The 22,710-nt window shown below is 41.2% G+C and overlaps 1 protein-coding gene and 1 pseudogene across 3 annotated transcripts in view; both read right to left on the minus strand.

Moving 5' to 3' along the window:
* The window catches only part of CNTNAP5 (contactin associated protein family member 5), a gene marked incomplete at its 5' end in the record, with an annotated part of 904,555 nt that overhangs the window by 386,283 nt on the left and 495,562 nt on the right, over positions 1-22,710 (minus strand). For both annotated transcript variants that reach the window (XM_082630066.1, XM_082630065.1), the window contains one exon: positions 15,142-15,406. In XM_082630066.1, the coding sequence (XP_082486192.1) occupies positions 15,142-15,406 (265 nt within the window). The remainder of the gene's footprint in view (positions 1-15,141; positions 15,407-22,710) is intronic.
* On the minus strand, positions 10,910-11,753 carry LOC309809849 (UBX domain-containing protein 2A-like; annotated as a pseudogene). Its single transcript has one exon. The product of its transcript is annotated as a UBX domain-containing protein 2A-like (transcript).

The raw sequence follows: 22,710 nt of genomic DNA on the forward strand, positions 1-22,710 counted from the left end.
CATTTCAGCCTTCATCTTATTTCAGTGTCTCTTTTCACGGTTTGAAGACAGAAACATTGAAATTGGGTGGCTGTCCCAGCACCTCTAACCATCAGGCATACAGCCACACCAGGACACACAGAGCTACAGTCCAGGCCAGAGCAGAGTCCCCGAAGGCTCTATTTCTAACCCCGGAAATGACCTGTTACAAATCTCCATGATGCCTTTACTCGCCTGTTAACCCTTGCTCAAGGCCCTGCCACTTATAATTTCTAGCAATTTAGACAGATTTCTTAATCTCTCTCAACCTGCTTCTCCATCTGTAAAATAAAGACACAGCTGCCTGGCTTGACTTGGAAGTTTCTAGGCTTTATCTTCCCCAGAAAACCCAATTCAGCTGTTTTTCCATATCGCTTCATACCAACCTTTACTTAATAGTTCAAAGGTAGTTTCAATTTTTGAGAGAACAAAGTGGGGAATATCTAAATAATTGAATAAGGCAGTCTTAAAATGTCAATCACATCATAAAAGAGCATATTCCAATTATTAGTACCATTATACCACAATTTAGGTCCTGAGTCCTGTTTTTCTTGGAGACCATTTATCCATCAATTATCAAATTCTATTAACCCTTTGCTACACACGGTGGTTTGAATTCACATATTACTTCAGATTTCTTCTCCAACTTTGATTCTATCCCTTATCACAGGAGCTGGGAATTTTCTGACAGCCTCCCTCTTTTCCCAGCCTCTGCCCTCTTTCTGGTACAGGATACCTTGAACTATCTAGACAGCAAGGTTATTAGTGTGAGTCCTCTACAGATGAACGAGTTCCATTCTGAGAGCACGTTCCTAAGTCCAATTTGTTCATAAGTCCAACAAAGTTCGCCTAGGTACCCAAATAACACAATTGGCTGTATAGTACTGTACTGTAATAGGTTTATAACACTTTTCACACAAATAATACATAAAAAACAAACACCAAAAATAAAAACATTTTTAATCTTACAGTACAGCACCTTTCAAAGGACAGTAGTACAGTACAACAGTTGGCATCCAGGGGCTGGCACCGAGTGAACAGGCAGGAAGAGTTGCTGACTGGGGGAGGGAGAGGAGGTGGGAGATGGTAGAGCTGAAGGATTGTCAGCGATAGGAGACGGAGGGCAAGCTGCAATGTCACTCACGTCTGGCGTGGATGAAACAGGTTCTGGTTCCTTGCTGGATTCAGTTCAATCTACCCTCTTGAAAAAACGATCCAGTGATGTCTGGGTAGTAGCTCTTTTTTTCTCTTCATAGATGATAGGGTAGCACTGGATTGCACTGTGAACGGCTGCTGCAACCTTCGTGTACCATTTTACATTCAGGTCCTGTGCCTCAAAAACTAACAGCGCCTCCTCAAAGAAAGAAAATCCCAACTGATTCACTATGCTGTACAGCAGAAACTCACACAACATTGTAAAGAAACTATACTCCAATAAAAATTAATAAAAACAAAATAAGGAAAACCCCTGTGCCATTTCCTGCATCGTGACTCTCTTTGGTTCTTCGGTTACTTCTTCTTCCTCTTGTCCCTCTTCGTCCTTTCTCTGGGACTCCAATTCCATCAGGTCTTCATTAGTTAGCTCCTTGTGTGGCACAGCAAGGAGTGCAATGAAGTCGTCCTCTTGCAGGTCTAGCTCCACCTTCTGGCTGAGGGTCACTAAGTTGCTGAAGACCACGTTAGCATGTTTGAAAGTTCGGAACTTGAAGGTTCACATGTAGGGGACTTACGGTATCAACCTTGCAGCAAACCCCGCCCAGGGGGTCATGGAGCCCAGAGAATGAAACTCAGATGCTTATCTTGACAATCGATGCCTCTGTAATCAAGTCTCCATCTGTCCTCACCATCTTATTTCCCAATATTTCTACACAAATTCCCTACTCTAGCTAGACTAGTATATTCATTATGCTCCTAGTAAATGCACTAAGCTAACTGAGACTTCCTCTCCCAGCCTCTACTTCACCTGTATGCTGTCCTCCCACTATCCAAATTCACATCCAATGCCCAGTTTTTGTCCTAGTGCTTCCTTTCCTTAACTATAGGGACAGGAAGCATATATATATATTTTTTTTTTTCTTTTTTAACTTTCTATCACAGTCACCTAGCACAGCACAAAAAGTACTGAATGATGGAGAGAATAAGTTAATAAACCAGGAAATAAAGAAAGTAGGTTTTCCTTGACCAGATCAATACATAAAGATTTCTCTTTTAAGTTCATATAACATCCACTGTCTGATCTACTCATTTAGCTCGTATTATTTACTGCCTTGTACCATTAATTAACTCTTCATCTCTGTAAGTATTACCTCCCCAATGGGATTACAAGTTCCTAGGGGTCAGAGTCTGCATCGTGTTTTGCTATCCCCCTCGGCATCAAAAGAGCAACATCCTACCCTCTCCAAACGGTCCTTGATTGATTGAGCAACAGAATAGCTGAATCTCCACTGCCAAGTGTCAGCAGCAGGGCCCTCTCTGTCACCTAGACCATAAATCACAGGTTAAACCTTTCCTAGTTGGGAAAGCCGGGTTCATTTGTCAAGATAACCTGGATCCTCAGAACCCTTGGTCAGCATCTGGGAGGGAAACAGCTGGGTTTGCCATACACTAGTGTCAGATATAAACTGTGACATGTTCGTGGTGTGTGGTGAAGGCATAGTGTCTCTAGGATGGACTTGAATGCTCAGCTCCAGTGTCTACATGATAAAAATGAAGGTCAGCTCCAGAGCCAGATATTTTTCTGTCACCTTTAGGAGACAGCCCAAACTCTAGTGTCCCTGACCAAAATTCTGCTTCATCTTTTGCCTGTGCTCCTTTGCTCTCTGTGATCCAGGCACTCTAAGCCACCTGTGGAGTCTTACACATCTAGATGTCCTCCTAGTTCTCTCCTCTAATTGGAGCATCCTTCCCTTCCTTCTTTGTTTGACTAAATTCTATTCATTCTTCAAAACAGAGCTGTATTATCCCTGCCCCTAGGAAGCCTTCCCTTTTTCACCCTTTCTGGCGCCTCTTCCCTTGTGCTTCCCCTGTACCCTGAGCATCTGTCCTACTGCATCATCAGTACTCAATACTGTCCCTTTCAACACTGCCTATGAGCTTTTGGAGGGCAATACCTCCATCCTCAGATTTGAGTACAGTATCAGCAGAAAGTAGACACTTCAAAAGCTTCCTGAATTAAATGTGTAATCGGGAAGAACAAATCCAACTCCATATTAGATCTGTTTCTCCTACTTACCTTAATCTTTGTATTCTATTGCTTTTGCTACAAGTTAAGAATGTTGCCCATAGCCTGAAATATACAGGACAACCCATTCTCAAGGCTCTGACCTTTAAGCAGATAACATTTTTCCATTCATATAGAGATAAAAAGTTGCAGAACGGAGAATAACAATTGTCCTATTGGAGGTTGACAGGAACATCGTGACCTGACCAAGAACAAAGGATTCTAATACCAAGAAGTTTGCAGCAACCAGTCACAGCCCTCCCTCACCTTGCCTTAAAAAATGCTTTGCTGAAACCCTTCCATGAGTTTGGGGCTTTTGGTGGGCATGAGCCTCCCATTCTCCTTGCATGTCCTTGCAATAAAACTTTCTCTGCTCCAAACTCTGACATTTTGGTTGGTTTGGCCTCACTGTGCATTGGACATACCGAACTTGTGTTCAGTAACAAATAGAGGCAAAGTGAATTATATGAAAGAATTATTAAAGTAGAAAACAAGCACAGGAAATGACAGCAGTTTTGACTATTCAATTATTTTCCCATAAGAGAAATCTAGTTCCCTCTGTTTCTCTTTTGAGAGAAATGGAGAAGAAGGAAGAGTAAGCTAAGTTGTCATCATTACTCAGTCCTGAAAAAGCTACACATGCCCGGGAGATCTCTCCTTTGGTAAACATTCCCAGGCTTTGCTTGATAGCTTGAAGCTTCGGCAATGGCAGTTCTCAGTTTCCATAAAGTCGAATGCCTCATCATATGTCTGTCTTCCTGAAACTCAAACTCTGTGCCCAGCTAGACAGCTTGTTGTGACAGTTATGGCCCTGTGGCTACCATTTGTTTGCCCTCATGAGTGGGATTTTCTCATCAACATTATCTTAGCTAAAAACACAGAGGCATTAATGACAGCTTAATCGAAGCAGAGGATGAGGTTCACCAAGTCATCATGTTTACTTGATGTGCAGATGGTGGTGAGATACAAATGGATTCTATGAAAAAGGGTGATCTTGGGGAAACTGCTCTGTGAATTGCAGGACTGCAGACTAAAACCATCTGGCCACAAGTATTCATAGGGTGAGCACTTTTATCCTTCATGACACAGCTCTCCCTGCCATCTCTCCACCTCTGGGAGCCCCCCTGGCCTTTATCTGATTAGTACTTCCCCTGATTATAGCTCATTCTTGGGTTTGACACATTCTGCATTGTAGAACTGTTGTAACATGAATATTGGTTAAAAATCACTTTTAACTCTTCTTCCACTGTTGACATGAGACGCTTCAGAAATGTTTGGGAGGTCAATTCTAGTAGTTCATTTATTCAGACACTTGCTAATACATTAGGCAAATATTAGCAAGGGCCTGTTATAAGCAAGGTGTTATACTAGGCCTTGGGCAAATAGTGGTGAGCAAGGCAGGCAGTGTTCTTGTTCCCATGAATCCTTACATTCTATGGTGACAGGAACATTGAGCAGCCAATTATATAGACATGATTAATACACACTCTTTTTATAATTTATTTCATCGAAGTATAGTTGATTTACAATGTTGTGTTAATTTCTGCTGTACAGCTAAGCAATTCAGTTATACATACATATATAGTGTATATTTTAATATATATATATACTTTCTTATATTCTTTTCCATTATGGTTTATCACAGGATATTGTACATAGTTGCCTACACTATACCATAGGAACTTGTTGGTTATCCATTCTATATCTAATAGTTTGCATCTGCTAATCCCAAACTCCCAATCCACCCCTCCCCCACTCCCCTTTCCCCTTGGCAACCACAGGTCTGTGCTCTATGTCTGATAATACATATTCTTATGAGCTAGATTGTGTCCCCCAAAATCCATATATTGAAATCCTTACACCCCCTACTCAGTACCCAAGTATGTGTCTGTACTTAGAGATAGGACCCTTAAAGAGGTAATGAAGGTAAAATGAGGTCATTTGAGTAGGCCCATAGTCGATAGGACTGGTGTCCTCACAAGAGGAGGGTAATAGGTCACAGATGGGCAGAGAGAAAAGACCATGTGAGGACACAGAGAGAAGATGACCTCTACAAGCCAAGAGAGAGTCCCTCAGAAGAAACCAACCCTGCCCACACCTTGAACTAGCCTCAAGAACTGTGAGAAAGTAAATTTCTGTTAGGTCACCTAATCCGTGGTATTTTGTTATCATAGTCCTAACAAACCAATACATACATTTATGAACATACTTACGGTCAGTGCTACAAAGGAGAAGAACCAGAAGACTCAATAAAGGGGCAGCTGGCCTGCTTCGGGAAGGTTTCTTGAGAAAATGTCAATTGAGATAAATCCTAAAAAATAACAAGTGGGATGGTGTGGACCATAGCTGTAGGAGGATTTATTTAATTTAAACAAAGCCAACGATAAATAATCATCCAATAACATCCATGACGACTGCTGATCAAAGGCTATGCCATTAGAATTTCATCGTATCTTCAGCTAGAGAAAGAACAAGTCAGTCCCAGCATTCTACTAAGTATAGAAAATTATGACTGAGTAGAGCAGATTGTTTAGTAAGTTGTAGTGCTGGAAGGCCCTGTGTCTATCTACTGAAAAAATGTAAGATGGTTGAGAAAATATGATGAACATTGTTGCTTGTTTCTAGGGACTCGGTGGAAGAAGCTGAAATGGTCTCTCCAATAAGCCATTTGCCTCCACTAAAAACATTTCTGTGGCATCCGGTTGATTTCTGGATCCTTGCTCATCATGTGTCCTTTGGCCCTGGGATCCTGTTCTGTGCCTGGCAATTGGCTTTCCCTTCTGTCTTTCCAGCTTATAATCGTTTTACAGCCCCTGCTGCCAGGTTGAGATCTCTTAACGTGAAGACTCCCTTCCTCATCTTCTGGGTTCCATTTAGTTGTGCAGAGACTCATTTCTTACTCCTGAAAATTCCACTCTGGGTTTGATGTCTCTAGTATATCAAAGCAGTAGATTGTGCAGCTAAATGCTCGGGAGAGAATATTCTCTAAGGAAAAGCCATTAGATGGTCTTTCTGCCATTTGACCTTACTGAGGTTTGTTCTGTTTTCTGCAGTGACATAAATATATAAAAATTCTCATCTAGGGACTTCCCTGGTGGTGTAGTGGTTGAGAATCCACCTGCCAATGCAGGGAACACGGGTACAATCCCTGGTCCAGGAAGATCCCATGTGCTGCAGAGCAACAAAGCCCGTGCGCCACAACTACTGAGCCTGTGCTCTAGAGCCTGTGAGCCACAACTACTGAGCCCGCATGCCACAACTACTGAAGCCTGAGTGCCTAGAGCCTGAATTCCACAACAAGAGAAGTCACCACAATGGGAAGCCCGCACACCGCAACAAAGAGCAGTCCCCACTCGCTGCAAATAGAGAAAGACCGCACGCAGCAATGAAGACCCAATGCAGCCAAAAATAAATACATTTATATTAAAAAAACCCTCTCATCTCTGAGAAAGTCTGTCCCACATTAAAAGAACCGTATCACGACTCTATCTTGTTTTTCTCTCCACATGCAATAGCTCCAGTACTATTGAAGGTCCTGTATACTCTGATAACTCCCTTACCTACCAATCAATACACACACACAACAGTATCCTACTGTGATTAAAAGATCGTCACAAAAGCAAAACTAAACACAACTTCTCAGATTTGGCTCCTTTGCTCCTAACTCTATATGGATCACAGAGAGTAACATGCAGGGACTTTCTGGGACAACAAAGCATCTCATTCACAAAAATCATTGTATGAAAGAATCCCAGTTATCATTCTTCCTCCCTCAGATGCACCACAATGTGGGGAGTTGAGAAACACGACCTCTGGCAGGGGGCTTGGCCCTGATGAATACACCTAATTTAGGCCACTTACCCCATTTTCAAAAGAAGACTCTGGGGTTAATGATTTCTTTGAAGAAAATAAGGGACATGGTTGACTTCCTGTTTTCCTTCAAGAACTAAGATGAAGGTTTAGAAGGGACTTAAGTAATTCTAGACCAACTCTCTCCTTTAGCTACAAAGGACAATGAGGCCTAACAGAATAAAACTCACATTCTGCATCGATGCAGAGAATAGCTAAGCTGGAGTTCTGGACCCTAAGGCCTGAGTTCAAGGTCTTTGCTCAGATTGGTTTTTCAGTGAGAACTTGATGTTTAGAGAAGCACTACAGCAGAAAAAAATAGACTTCAGGGCTTCCCCGGTGGCACAGTGGTTGAGAGTCCACCTGCCGGTGCAGGGGACACGGGTTCGTGCCCCGGTCCAGGAAGATCCCACATGCCACAGAGCAGCTGGGCCCATGAGCCATGGCCACTGAGCCTGTGCGTCCGGAGCCTGTGCTCCACAACGGGAGAGGCCACAACAGTGAGAGGCCCACGTACCACAAAAAAAAAAAACAAAAACCAAAAAAACAGACTTCAAATTTTCAGGACTGAAGGACCCAAACTTCTTTCTTCCTATTCTCATTCTTATTCTCATTCTCATTCTTGTTCTCATCAGCAAAATAAAAATAACATTGAAATGTCAGGCCACTTGCAAAATAATTATAGTGGTGCCAGCTTTTTTTGGTTACTGAATGTTTCACTTGCAATCCAAAACACTCTGCCTCGATTGTCTAAAGAAATGAACCAGGTGGTCTCCTTTACTTTTGCACAAGTTCCTGTTTTCTTAGTCATCCAGATTGGTTTGGACAATGACAATCTACATTCTAAGCACCTTTTTAAGAGTCTTTAAAAATGGCAGCCATTTGCCCCTCAAAAATAGAATGTGATATCAATCGTTCCAGGGGTAGGTATGGCCCTGAGAGAGAAAGTGGTCCCCAAGACACATGGAACCTGGGGAGAAGTGGTGAGGAACTAGAGTGTGAAATGCATAAAGGAGGAAATCCAGATTTTTTTTTTGTTTATTTAAGATTTGCACAGTTGGCTGTTCTGATCCCTGAAGGGGGACATGGGAGCAGCAGGGCTCCTGGAAGGTTTCCGCTCTGTTCCCATGCAGACCCCAGATTTCCACGTGGCGTCGGACACACAGCGGTGACGAGAATATAGGAAAAGCTGTGCAAGGCATGGCAAAGTCTCTGGAAGCATCTAGGCTTTCACTTAGTACCCTTCGTACTTACATGATAATCTTACTAAGGAATCGGCACTGAGCATTTAAAGGGTCTGAAAAAATAATAAGTAATAAAAACAAATAAAAGTTCTGAGAGGGACTTTCTTGGTGGTGCCAGGGTTAAGAATCCTCCTGCCAGTGCAGGGGACACAGATTCGAGCCCTGGTTCGGGAAGATCCCACAGGCCGTGGAGAAACTAAGCCCTTGTGTCACAACTACTAAGCCTGCACTCTAGAGCTTGCGAGCCACAACTACTGAACCCACGTGCCACCACTACTGAATCCTGCATGCCACAACTACTGAAGCCCGTGTGCCTAGAGCCCCTGCTCCACAACAGAAGCCACTGCAATGAGAAGCCTGCACACCACAATGAAGACTCAAGGCAGCCAAAAGCAAATAAAAAAATACATAAATAAACATTTTTTTAAAAAGTCCAAGAAAAGTATGTCACATATACTCAATGACTATTAGTGTGTGTGTGTATGTGTGTATGTTAATATATAGATATGCATAATTTACTTTATAACACTATATAGGCAATGTCAGCTAAAGCAGAGTAAAAGTCTACGAAGACAATGGATTCACAATCCCTTGTCAGCCCCACTTAACCCCCAAATCTGTCTATTGATGGGACCACCAAGTGAAATGTTTTGGGAAACCCCAACTTTAGATACTACATAGGCTACTTTTGTTAACAGCGTACTGTACATCATTTCATCTTTCATCTAAAGCAGAGTTTCTCTGCATTTGAATTCTTTTTTTTTTTTTTTTTGTGGTACGTAGGCCTCTCACTGTTGTGGCCTCTCCCGTCGTGGAGCACAGGCTCTGACGTGCAGGCTCAGCAGCCATGGCTGACAGGCCCAGCCACTCCGCGGCATGTGGGATCCTCCCGGACCGGGGCACGAACCCGTGTCCCCTGCATCACCAGGCGGACTCTCAACCACTGCACCACCAGGGAAGCCTGAATTCTTTATAAACACCTGACCATATCACGAATAAATATGGGGGGCAGCAAGATATACTGTGGTGACCATGGACTTGGGTATGCAAAGGAAAGGCCTGAGCTTGAACACCTGCTTGATCACTTGAACTTAATTTCTGACTCTCAATTTCCCCTTGTGCCTGTTGGTAAAATAAGAACCACTTCATATATTTCATGAGCTCTTTTTTTTTTTCTGTAGTATTGTATGACAAGGTCCTTGCATAATGCCTGACCTGCATGAGATTCACAGTAATTGTTGGTTCTACTGTCATATCACTTACAGTGAAAGGATGCCCTTGACTTTGCCTCATATTCATATGTACAAGGCTTTCAAGAAAGGAAATGACAAAAATAGAAAATAAAGAAAAATACAAGGGAGGGATTATACCATTGTCCTTCAACTCCTTAAAACTTCATCCCTTAGAACAACTAAATTCAGATGCCTCCTATTTTGAGGACGATTTCATTTGGACTTCTCTTCCTGATATCCAATGCAAACTGCACAAAATAACCACACCCCCAAAAAACTATGCACACTGTATGAAGCTTTGGTAACAGGAGTGAATGTGCCAGGCATCCGTGTGCTGACCTTCCCATAGGGGTCACCTTCTCTTTTAGACCCAAGACGTTAGAAACACATGAACTACTCTCAAGTAAATCTTTAAATATCTGGATTCCCTGTTCAATTAACAATGTGCTATTTTCTATTTTCCATGAGGTACCATGTGTCAAGGGTAGCCCCAGTGGCCCTCAAAATTATTAGAACAATGTTTATTATTTTTCTAATTTCTCATGTGAGATTTTTCTCTTATAAAGCCAATACAATCTCAAGTACTTGGAAAACAAAGTTCTTCAGAAATGTGTGGGAGGAGAAAACTGTTTTTGTTAGTCTGATTTTTTTGTTTGTTTACCTTTCATTTTCCCCCCCGGGGAGAACAATGCCAGTAGGCACAAAGCCTTGATCCATTTCAAAGAAAAATAAAAGAAATTCTAAAATTTCTGAATTTTCCAAAATTCAGGAAATTCTTGAAGAAAGAAGCAAGCAAGAGTTCTGAGACAGACGTCACAATGTTTTTAACTCTTTCTTTTACTTGTTTGATTTTTTTTGAGAGACAGGTCTAAAATAACATGAATTTTTTCTCCCTCTTTGCTGGATATTGGGGCAGCTTTAACCAGCCTCTCTCTCAGTCATAAACACATTTTAATGGACTGACACATGCTTAAAAATACAGGTAATGCTTTAGAGCAAAGTGCCACTGGGGCCTGTACTATATTAAAACTGCATTTTTGACCTGAGCCTTACAAGTCTCTGTACTCAACAATCTCGCTGGTTGGAGAGAAACAGACCAATGCCAGCTCACGATTTTTCTTCTTCAAATAAGGAGGATCGAGGTTTAACTTTTATAACTCTGCACATGAGAAATGTTATGTTTCTAAGTGATTAACTCACCTCCATGACTAGAAATCTTAGAAATTTCATAAAAGTCCCATGACTGCACAAATTCACTCAGCTTTTATGACTCTAAGGAGTGAGGCCTGTTTTTGCCTGAGGTCTTGAGTCAGTGTGGAGGAAAAAGAAATTTGCTAAATAGCTTCTCAACCCTGTGCTAAAGGGTTTAGATCCACTATCTCATATTTAATCATCGTCACAGTCTTGTGATGTAAGGATTTTTTTTTTAATCTCATTTTGTAAGTAGACACTAAGATGGTCCCCAATGATCCATGACTCCTAATATCTAGTGTGAGTGTTTCCTCTAGCAATTTGAGGAAAGGAAGATCTCTTGCCAGGGAAAAGGAAGGACTTCTTTGAGATCCTTGGTGTTTTTCGATGAAGTCTTTGATGTGGCTTATCCTATAAGAAATGTTAAATTTCTGGACACTCTTTTTCCCATTGGCTAACCAGATCTGTATACTAGTGATGGGTTCCAGACTGTTTAGTGAGACAGTAGACAACTAATTTTTATTCTCAACTTCAATACACTTTGCTTTAGAAACAATTTTTGGTGTAGCACTTCCCAGTCTGTGACCCTGTCCTGAGAAGGGCTGGAACACAGGCTTTGTTGACATACATACTTCATTTTTCTTATCTTCAACTTTAACATCAACCTCCTCATTATCAAAAACCCTGTAATTCTAAAGGTAATTCCCCTTTTTTGATGGAATTCAGAAACTGCTGAGCTGCACCATCAAAATAACTTCTGAAATCATCACTGACTGTGAATCCATTTTTCCATAATTTTGTACTTACACCTACCAGTTTCTTTTGTTCAGTGGCAGACAAACATTTGACACCAACCTTCTGAGTTTCCTCCAAAAGGCTGTCAAAAAAATAGTCACAATTTGTTTGCTGATTATCACTAAGAGGTTGGTGGTCAGATTCTGTTTCAAAAACCCATTCTTCCTTTATTTTTTCAAGATTATCTGCTTCTTTCATTCTCTTTTGTCTTCCTCCTGGTGTGGCCGCTGGGCTGGAGCCCCTCAGACTTGGAGCACTGCCACCCCCAGACCCTCTCAAGCTCAGCGGCCACGCTGCTGGGACCCTGTTCATCTCCCTCGGTTACTGCTGCCGGCACCAACCACGTGCCGAGGCTGGCTCTGACTCCTAATATCTGAACCCTTGTACAATCCCTTTGACTTGAGCAAGGGCTACAGTTATTCACTTTTTTCTAATGAATAGAATATGATGAAAAGGATGGGATGAGATATACAAAGACTGTGTCTTTTGTCCTGGTGGTTCTTTCCCATTCTCTCCAGGGTCACTCACTCTGGGGTAAGAGTGCTGCCCTATCAATGAGGCAGCCTTCTGGAGATGGCGTGGGGATAACTTTGGATCTTCTGAGGTCTGCCCACAGCCACATGAGTTAGCCTGGAAGCAGAGTTAGAACCGGTTGAACCTTGAGATGACTGTCGCCCCTGCCAACAATTTGACTTCATCCAGAATCGCCCAAAGGGCTCCTGGATTCCTGACTCTTAGAAAATCAGACATAACACGTGTGGTTTTCAACTAATACATGTTGGTATAATTTGTTATGCAGCTGTAGATAACAAATGCATTCTCACTTACATGGGAGACAAAGTTAAGTTCATCTAGGGCCCCAGACTAACTAGTAAGGGTAAAAGGTGCTTTTGGAACCTGCCTCTCTGACTCACAGACCCAGGCCCTTCTGTTATTTCCAGGGGTTTGAAACTGTATAAAAGACCCTGTGTCCCTTCCTTTGAAGTAATAGGCTTTTGCTTTAGTCTCCCACGCCTACGCTGAGTCTCAAAAGGCTGCTCAAGAGTTAATGATTAGGGCTTCCCTGGTGGTGCAGTGGTTGAGAGTCTGCCTGCTAATGCGGGGGATGCAGGTTCGAGCCCTGCTCTGGGAGGATTCCATGTGCCACGGAGCGACTAGGCCCATGAGCCACAACTACTGAGCCTGCGTGTCTGGAGCCTGTGCTCCACAATAGGAGAGGCTGCGACAGTGAGAGGCCCATGCACTGCGATGAAGAGTGGCCCCCGCTTGCCACAACTAGAGAAAGCCCTCGCACAGAAACGAAGACCCAACACAGCAAAAATAAATAAATTAATTAATAAACTCCTACCCCCAACATATTAAAAAAAAAAAAGAGTTAATGATTAGGAAAAAAAAATAGTTAATGATTAGGAATGTGAAGATGTAGAAATAAAGGATAGCTGTTGGGCTGGGAAACTGGTAACAATTTAGACTATAAATCAGCCACATGGCAGAATCACCAAATTCCCAGTTCCCTGAAAGATAAAGATAAAGGCCTGACACATATTCCAAAGGTTTTTTTTTTTTTTTTACAGGAAGCTGACCACCCCCCGAGATGAAAATTGCTGACCACAACAACACAGACTCTAGACTGGTTGAAACCAGAAGGTTGATGATGCTAGAAACTTCACCTTGATGCCAACCAATCTGAGAACTGTGCACAAGCTGATCATATACCCTGCAGCTCCCTCCCTCACACTGCCTTAAAACCCCTTACCTGAAAGCTATTGGGGAGTTCAGGTCTTTTGAGCATGAGCAGCCCCTTCTCCTTGCTTGGTGCCCTACAATAAAATCTGCACTTTCCTTCACCACAATTCGGTGTCAGTAGATTGGCTTTACTGCACATGGGTGAGTGGACCCAAGTTTGGTTCAGTAACAGGTTCAATGGGCTTTTTTGTTCACCCATTGACATCGGAGGCTTTCCCATAGCCTGACCTGATCTTGACTATTAAGTCACGTCCTTTACTACTTAACTCAATTTCCTCTAATTTATTTGCATAAAAAAACTCACAGTCCAGTGGGGGAAGAAAGACATTTAAATTAAATTAAATTAATAAATAAAAAAGAAAGACATTTAAATTAAATAAAGACATTTAAATTAAATAAGTGTCCTATAATCCAGGATAGATATTGGCCCAGAGTGCAGAGGAGGGGTTTTGATTCAGGCTGTAGAGCCAGGAAGGCTTCTCAGGACTTGTTGACCTAGCAGCCTGCCTTAGCCCCCAATCCAATGCCTGCAGGTGGTCTGACCTCGCTAAGAACTTGTCACTAAGTGAACACATTGCTTCCAGAAGGACAGGGGACATCAGTAAGATAACAAGTAGAGAAGGAGGGAGAAAATTCCATGGCTCCATGTTGAAGGAATGGCAGATAGAAGAGTCAGGATGTTATTCATACATCTATTCCATGTTGCTATACATTAGGACCTATACTCTATTGCTATAAAAGAAAGTACTTTCCAATCTTCAGCTTTTTGGGAACCATTTTAAAAACTTTTATGAAAAGATGCTCAACATCGCTAATTATTAGAGAAATGCAAATCAAAACTAACATAAGGTATCACCTCACACCAGTCAGAATGGTCATGATCAAAAAGTCTACAAATAATAAATTCTGGAGAGGGTGTGGAGAAAAGGGAACCCTCTTGCACTGTTGGTAGGAATGTAAATTGGTGCAACCACTATGGAGAACAGTATGGAGGTTCCTTAAAAAACTAAAACTAGAGTTACTGTATGATCCAGCAATCCCACTCCTGGGCATATATCCACAGAAAACTGTAATTCGAAAAGATACATTCACCCCAATGTTCATTGCAACACTGTTTACAATAGCCAAGACATGGAAGCCACCTAAATGCCCACTGACAGATGAATGGATAAAGAAGATGTGGTATATATATATATATATAATGGAATATTACTCAACCATAAAAAAGAATGAAACATTGCCATTTGCAGCAACATGATTGGACCTAGAGTTTATCATATTAAGTGAAGTAAGTCAAACAGAGGAAGACAAATATCATATGATATCACTTATATATTGAACTAAAAATAATGATACAAATGAACTTGTTTACAAAACAGAAACAGACCCACAGACTTGGAAAACAAACTTATGGTTACCAAAGGGGAAAGATGAGGGGAGGAATAAATTATGAGGTTGGGATTAACAGATACACACGACTATATATAAAATAGATAAACAACAAGGACCTACTGTATAGCATAGGGAAGTATATTCAATAATCTGTAATCACCTAGATGGGAAAAGAATCTGAAAAAGAATAGATACATATCTATGTATAACTGAATCACTTTGCTGTACACCTGAAACTAACACGACATTGTAAATCAACTATACTCCAATACAAAATTTAAAAAAGAAGAAAAAAAGAAAACAAATGTTGGATCTTCAGACTTAGAGTAAATTTGTGAAGACTGGTCATCCTACATCCCTGGGAGCTGGAGCCTGTATGTTGTGGTCAGATTCTCAAACATGTATCAACTTGGCTGAACAAGAAACCGACATAGAAGTTGTCATCAGACAGTACCTGTGAGGATTTCAGCTGCACGTTCTGTCATTTTCTGAATCACGAGTCTCAGGGTTCCATCCTCCAGGCTCAGCAGCAGGGTCCCTGAGCCCTCAGAGAGCATCGTGGACAGAAGCAGACCATCCTTGTTCCACGTTCGAAACTGGAAACTCACCGAAAGCCCATCAATTTGGGGGGTGCCAGGCAGCAGCAAATAACTGCTGCTCGAGTTGACAAATGTGATGGGAACAATTTGTGGTTCAGAGCAGGAAAAAGTGACATTGCCCTGGAAAACAATAAAAATCAAATATATAAAAGCCATTTTTTATTCTGCGATCTGACTGCTGATATAAACAACCACCTGGAGCTGACCTTAATTTCAGGATCATTTTACATACAACAGCAAGATCTTAAAGGGAAAAATATGTCAGCTTTGTTCAGACACACCCATAAGATTGTTTTCCATTCTTTTTTCTGCATCATGGTGCTATCTGCAAAGAGGGTCATCCAAGACCCAGGGTGGGTGGGGGGATGGGAAGCATCAGAAGTTTCTAGGGATCCAGAGATAAAGCTAATTACATTCATTCATTGAATAATGCTGTACTGCAAGTCAACTAAGTGCCAAACACTGGGATACCTTTCAAAGAGATAAACATGAGAAAACTTTGTTACAATGTGGAATGTTCCCAGGGCAGCCTGGTAGAAGAAATAGCTAAAGAAGCAAAGGGAGGCAATGTTTTCCTGGAAGGAAGTGGGGAAAGACAAGAGTGAGTGCCCGGTCAACCTTCTCAGCAGATGGCATGGTGTTTGCAAAGGCTTGGAAAAATTAGCAAAATGGCATCCCTGGGGAATGAGTCATTTCTGAACTTGAAGTGGGACAGAGAGGGCCATGGACCATGAAGGAGGTGAGTTTATGCTTGCCAAAGATATCATTAAAAGTTAGAAGCAGTAAAGTAACATTGGCCAGATTTTTAATGTATTAAGAGTATTTTTAGTAACATGGGAGTCAGTGGGGGGGGGGGATGCATGAGAGGACCAGAGGTGGGGAGTATTAAGTGTGTGTAGACTAGAACCAGGAAGAAGTAGAAGAAGATTATCCTTTGCATAAGTGAGGGAAAATGGGTCCAAGTTTATTTGAGGAAGTTACAGGAAAATAAATAAATGTATATATGTGCCCAGCTGAGCCATGCGCTGGAGTCACTTTTACTGGATGAATAAGGAGAAAGCCTGGAATACCGTCTAGATTATGAATATGTGTTACAATATGAAAGCCATTTGGAATTTTTATGGCCAACCTCTACAACAATGTGGTGAGCTTACTCAGGTAAGTGTAATGCAGTATTTTCCTCTAAATAGTCATAGACACATCTTTTTTAAACTTATTTTATTGAATTATAATTGATTTACAATGTTGTGTTAATTTCTACTGTACAGCAAAGTGATTCAGTTATATATATATATATATATATATATATATATATATATATATATATATTCATTTTTTTCATGTTCTTTTCCATTATATTTTACTACAGGATACTGAATATAGTTCCCTGGGCTATACAGCAGGACCTTGTTGTTTATCCATTCTATATATAATAGTTTGCATCTGGCTGGAAGCTGAGGCTCGGGCTTCAGTCAGAGCACAGGGAGAGGACTGGGGCTGGTGGCGAGAACTCAGCCTGAAGGGGGCTAATGTGCCACAGCTAGCCAGGAAGGAGTCCGGGAAAACTCTGGAGCTGCCGAAGAGGCAAGAGACTTTTTCTTCCCTCTTGGTTTCCTGGTGCGTGAGAAGAGGGGATTAAGAACCCTGCTTAAAGGAGCTCCACAGATGGGCAGGAGTCACAGCTGAAAGTGCAGAGCCCAGTGACGGGCGTGGGACGCTGGGGCTGCTGCTGCCGCCGCCAAGAAGCCTGTGTGCGAGCGCAGGTCACTGTCCACACCGCCCTTCTGGGAGCCTGTGCAGCCCACCACTGCCGGGGTCCCGGGATCCAGGGGCAGGTTCCCTGGGAGAACACACGGCATGCCTCGGGCTGGTGCAATGTCACGCCGGCCTCTGCCGCTGTGGCTCGCCCCGCACTCTGTGCCCCTCCCTCCTGCCCGACCTGAGTGAGCCAGAGTCCCTGAAGAGGCTGCTCCTTTAACCCTGTCCTGTCTGAGCGAAGAACAGGCGCCCTCCGGCCACCTACATGCAGAGGCGGGGCCAAATCCAAAACTGAGACCCAGGAGCTGTGAGAACAAAGAAGAGAAAGGGAAACCTCTCCCAGCAGCCTCAGAAGCAGCGGATTAAACCTCCACAATCAACTTGATGTACCCTGCATCTGTGGAATACATGAATAGACAACAAATCATCCCAAATTGAGGAGCCAGGAGTCAGTGCTGTGCCTCTGAGGTGGGAGAGCCAAGTTCAGGACACTGGTCCAAAAGAGACCTCCCAGCTCCACATAATATCAAATGGCGAAAATCTTCCAGAGTTCTCCATCTCAACACCAGCACCCAGCTTCACTCAACGACAAGCAAGCTACAGTGCTGGACATCCTATGCCAAACAACTAGCAAGACAGGAACACAATGCCACCCATTAGCAGAGAGGTGGCCTAAAATCATAAAAAGTCTGCAGACACCCCAAAACACACCACCAGACGTGGACGTGCCCACCAGAAAGACAAGATCCAGCCTCATCCACCAAAACACAGGCACTAGTCCCCTCCACCAGAAAGGCTACACAACCCACTAAACCAACCTTAGCCACTGGGGACAGACACCAAAAACAACAGGAACTACGAACCTGCAGCCTGCAAAAAGGAGACCCCAAACACAGTAACATAAGCAAAATGAGAAGACAGAAAAACACACAGCAGGTGAAGGAGCAAGATAAAAACCTACCAGACCTAACAAATGAAGAGGTAATAGGCAGTCTACCTGAAAAAGAATTCAGAATAATGATGGTAAAGATGATCCAAGATTCTATTTCCAAGATCCAAAATCTTGGAAATAGAATAGACAAAATGCAAGAAACAGTTAACAAGGACCTAGAAGAACTAAAGATGAATCAAGAATCGATTAAAAACACAATAAATGAAATAAAAAATACTCTAGATGGGATCAATAGCAGAATAACTGAGGCAGAAGAATGGATAAGTGAGGTGGAAGATAAAATAGTGGAAATAACTGATGCAGAGCAAAATAAAGAAAAAAGAATGAAAACAACAGAGGACAGTCTCAGAGATGTCTGGGACAACATTAAACGCACCAACATTCGAATTATAGGGGTTCCAGAAGAAGAAGACAAAAAGAAAGGGACTGAGAAAATATTTGAAGAGATTATAGTTGAAAACTTCCCTAATATGGGAAAGGAAATAGTTAATCAAGTCCAGGAGGCACAGAGAGTCCCATACAGAATAAATCCAAGGAGAAATACGCCAAGACACATATTAATCAAACTGTCAAAAATTAAACACAAAGAAATCATATTAAAAGCAGCAAGGCAAAAACAACAAATAACACACAAGGGAATCCCCATCAGGATAACAGCTGATCTCTCAGCAGAAACTCTACAAGCCAGAAGGGAGTGGCAGGACATAATTAAAGTGATGAAGGAGAAAAACCTGCAACCAAGATTACTCTACCCAGCAAGGATCTCATTCAGATTTGATGGAGAAATTAAAACATTTACAGACAAGCAAAAGCTGAGAGAGTTCAGCACCACCAAACCAGCTTTACAACAAATGCTAAAGGAACTTCTCTAGGCAAGAAACACAACAGAAGTAAAAGACCTACAATAACGAACCCAAAACAATTAAGGAAATGGGAATAGGAACATACATATCGATAATTACCTTAAATGTAAATGGACTAAATGCTCCCACCAAAAGACACAGATTGGCTGAATGGATACAAAAACAAGACCCATATATATGCTGTCTACAAGAGACCCACTTCAGACCTAGAGACACATACAGACTGAAAGTAAGGGGATGGAAAAAGATATTCCATGCAAATGGAAACCAAAAGAAAGCTGGAGTAGCAATTCTCATATCAGACAAAATAGACTTTAAAATAAAGACTACTAGAAGAGACAAAGTAGGACACTACATAATGATCAAGGGATCGATCCAAGAAGAAGATATAACAATTGTAAATATTTATGCACCCAACATAGGAGCACCTCAATACATAAGGCAAATACTAACAGCAATAAAAGGAGAAATCGACAGTAACACATTCATAGTAGGGGACTTTAACACCCCACTTTCACCAATGGACAGATCATCCAAAATGAAAATAAATAAGGAAACACAAGCTTTAAATGATACATTAAACAAGATGGACTTAATTGATATTTATAGGACATTCCATCCAAAAACAACAGAATACACATTTTTCTCAAGTGCTCATGGAACATTCTCCAGGATAGATCATATCTTGGGTCACAAAGCAAGCCTTGGTAAATTTAAGAAAATTGAAATTGTATCAAGTATCTTTTCTGACCACAATGCTATGAGACTAGATATCAATTACAGGAAAAGAGCTGTAAAAATTAAAAACACATGGAGGCTAAACAATACACTACTTAATAACGAAGTGATCACTGAAGAAATCAAAGGGAAAATTAAAAAATACCTAGAAACAAATGACAATGGAGGCACAACGACACAAAACCTATGGGATGCAGCAAAAGCAGTTCTAAGAGGGAAGTTTATAGCAATACAATCCCACCTTAAGAAACAGGAAACATCTCGAATAAACAACCTAACCTTGCACCTAAAGCAATTAGAGAAAGAAGAACAAAAACATCCCAAAGTTAGCAGAAGGAAAGAAATCATAAAGATCAGATCAGAAATAAATGAAAAAGAAATGAAGGAAACGATAGCAAAGATCAATAAAACTAAAAGCTGGTTCTTTGAGAAGATAAACAAAATTGATAAACCATTAGCCAGACTCATCAAGAAAAGAAGGGAGAAGACTCAAATCAATAGAATTAGAAATGAAAAAGGAGAAGTAACAACTGACACTGCAGAAATACAAAAGATCATGAGAGATTACTACAAGCAACTCTATGCCAATAAAATGGACAACCTGGAAGAAATGGACAAATTCTTAGAAATACACAACCTGCCAAGACTGAATCAGGAAGAAATAGAAAATATGAACAGACTAATCACAAGCACTGAAATTGAAACTGTGATAAAAAATCTTCCAACAAACAAAAGCCCAGGACCAGATGGCTTCACAGGCGAATTCTATCAAGCATTTAGAGAAGAGCTAACACCTATCCTTCTCAAACTCTTCCAAAATATAGCAGAGGGAGGAACACTCCCAAACTCATTCTACGAGGCCACCATCACCTTGATACCAAAACCAGGCAAGGATGTCACAAAGAAAGAAACCTACAGGCCAATATCACTGATGAACATAGATACAAAAATCCTCAACAAAATACTAGCAAACAGAATCCAACAGTACATTGAAAGGATCATACACCATGATCAAGTGGGGTTTATTCCAGGAATGCAAGTATGCTTCAATATATGGAAATCAATCAACGTGATACACTGTATTAACAAATTGAAGGAGAAAAACCATATGATCATCTCAATAGATGCAGAGAAAGCTTTCGACAAAATTCAACACCCATTTATGATAAAAACCCTGCAGAAAGTAGGCATAGAGGGAACTTTCCTCAACATAATAAAGGCCATATATGACAAACCCACAGCCAGCATTGTCCTCAATGGTGAAAAACTGAAACCATTTCCACTAAGATCAGGAACAAGACAAGGCTGCCCACTCTCACCACTCTTATTCAACATAGTTTTGGAAGTCTTAGTCACAGCAATCAGAGAAGAAAAGGAAATAAAAGGAATCCAAATCGGAAAAGAAGAAGTAAAGCCGTCATTGTTTGCAGATGACATGATACTATACATAGAGTATCCTAAAGATGCTACCAGAAAACTACTAGAGCTAATCAATGAATTTGGTCAAGTTGCAGGATACAAAATTAATGCACAGAAATCTCTGGCATTCCTTTATACTAATGATGAAAAATCTGAAAGTGAAATCAAGGAAACACTCCCATTTACCATTGCAACCCAAAGAATAAAATATCTAGGAATAAACCTACCTAAGGAGACAAAAGACCTGTATGCAGAAAATTATAAGACACTGATGAAAGAAATTAAAGATGATACAAATAGATGGAGAGATGTACCATGCTCCTGGATTGGAAGAATCAACATTGTGAAAATGACTCTACTACCCAAAGCAATCTACAGATTCAATGCAATCCTTATCAAACTACCAATGGCATTTTTCACAGAACTAGAACAAAAAATTTCACAATTTGTATGGAAACACAATAGACCCCGAATAGCCAAAGCATCTTGAGAACGAAAAATGGAGCTGGAGGAATCAGGCTCCCTGACTTCAGACTATACTACAAAGCTACAGTAATCAAGACAGTATGGTACTGGCACAAAAACAGAAAGATAGATCAATGGAACAGGATAGAAAGCCCAGAGTTAAACCCACGCACATATGGTCACCTTATCTTTGATAAAGGAGGCAGGAATGTACAGTGGAGAAAGGACAGTCTCTTCAATAAATGGTGCTGTGAAAACTGGATAGGGACACGTAAAAGTATGAGATTAGATCACTCCCTAACACCATACACAAAAATAAGCTCAAAATGGATTAAAGACCTAAATGTAAGGCCAGAAACTATCAAACTCTTAGAGGAAAACATAGGCAGAACACTGTATGACATAAATCACAGCAAGATCCTTTTTGACCCACCTCCTAGAGAAATGGAAATAAAGACAAAAATAAATAAACGGGACCTAATGAAACTTCAAAGCTTTTGCACAGCAAAGGAAACCATAAACAAGACCAAAAGACAACCCTCAGAATGGGAGAAAATATTTGCAAATGAAGCAACTGACAAAGGATTAATCTCCAAAATTTATAAGCAGCTCATGCAGCTCAATAACAAAAAAACAAACAAAAAAAAATCCAAAAATGGGCAGAAGACCTAAATAGACATTTCTCCACAGAAGATATACAGACTGCGAACAAACACATGAAAGGATGCTCAACATCTTTACTCATTAGAGAAATGCAACTCAAAACTACAATGAGATATCATCTCACACCAGTCAGAATGGCCATCATCAAAAAATCTAGAAACAATAAATGCTGGAGAGGGTGTGGAAAAAAGGGAACACTCTTGCACTGCTGGTGGGAATGTGAATTGGTACAGCCACTATGGAGAACGGTATGGAGGTTCCTTAAAAAACTACAAATAGAACTACCATGTGATCCAGCAATCCCACTACTGGGCATATACCCTGAGAAAACCATAATTCAAAAAGAGACATGTACCAAAATGTTCATAGCAGCCTTATTTACAATAGCCTGGAGATGGAAACAACCTAAGTGTCCATCATCGGATGAATGGGTAAAGAAGATGTGGCACATATATACAATGGAATATTACTCAGCCATAAAAAGAAACGAAATTGAGCTATTTGTAATGAGGTGGATGGACCTAGAGTCTGTCATACAGAGTGACGTCAGTCAGAAAGAGAAAGAC

This window comes from Mesoplodon mirus (genome assembly GCF_964341445.2).
Source record: "Mesoplodon mirus genome assembly, chromosome: 8".
Taxonomy (NCBI): Eukaryota; Metazoa; Chordata; class Mammalia; order Artiodactyla; family Ziphiidae; genus Mesoplodon; species Mesoplodon mirus.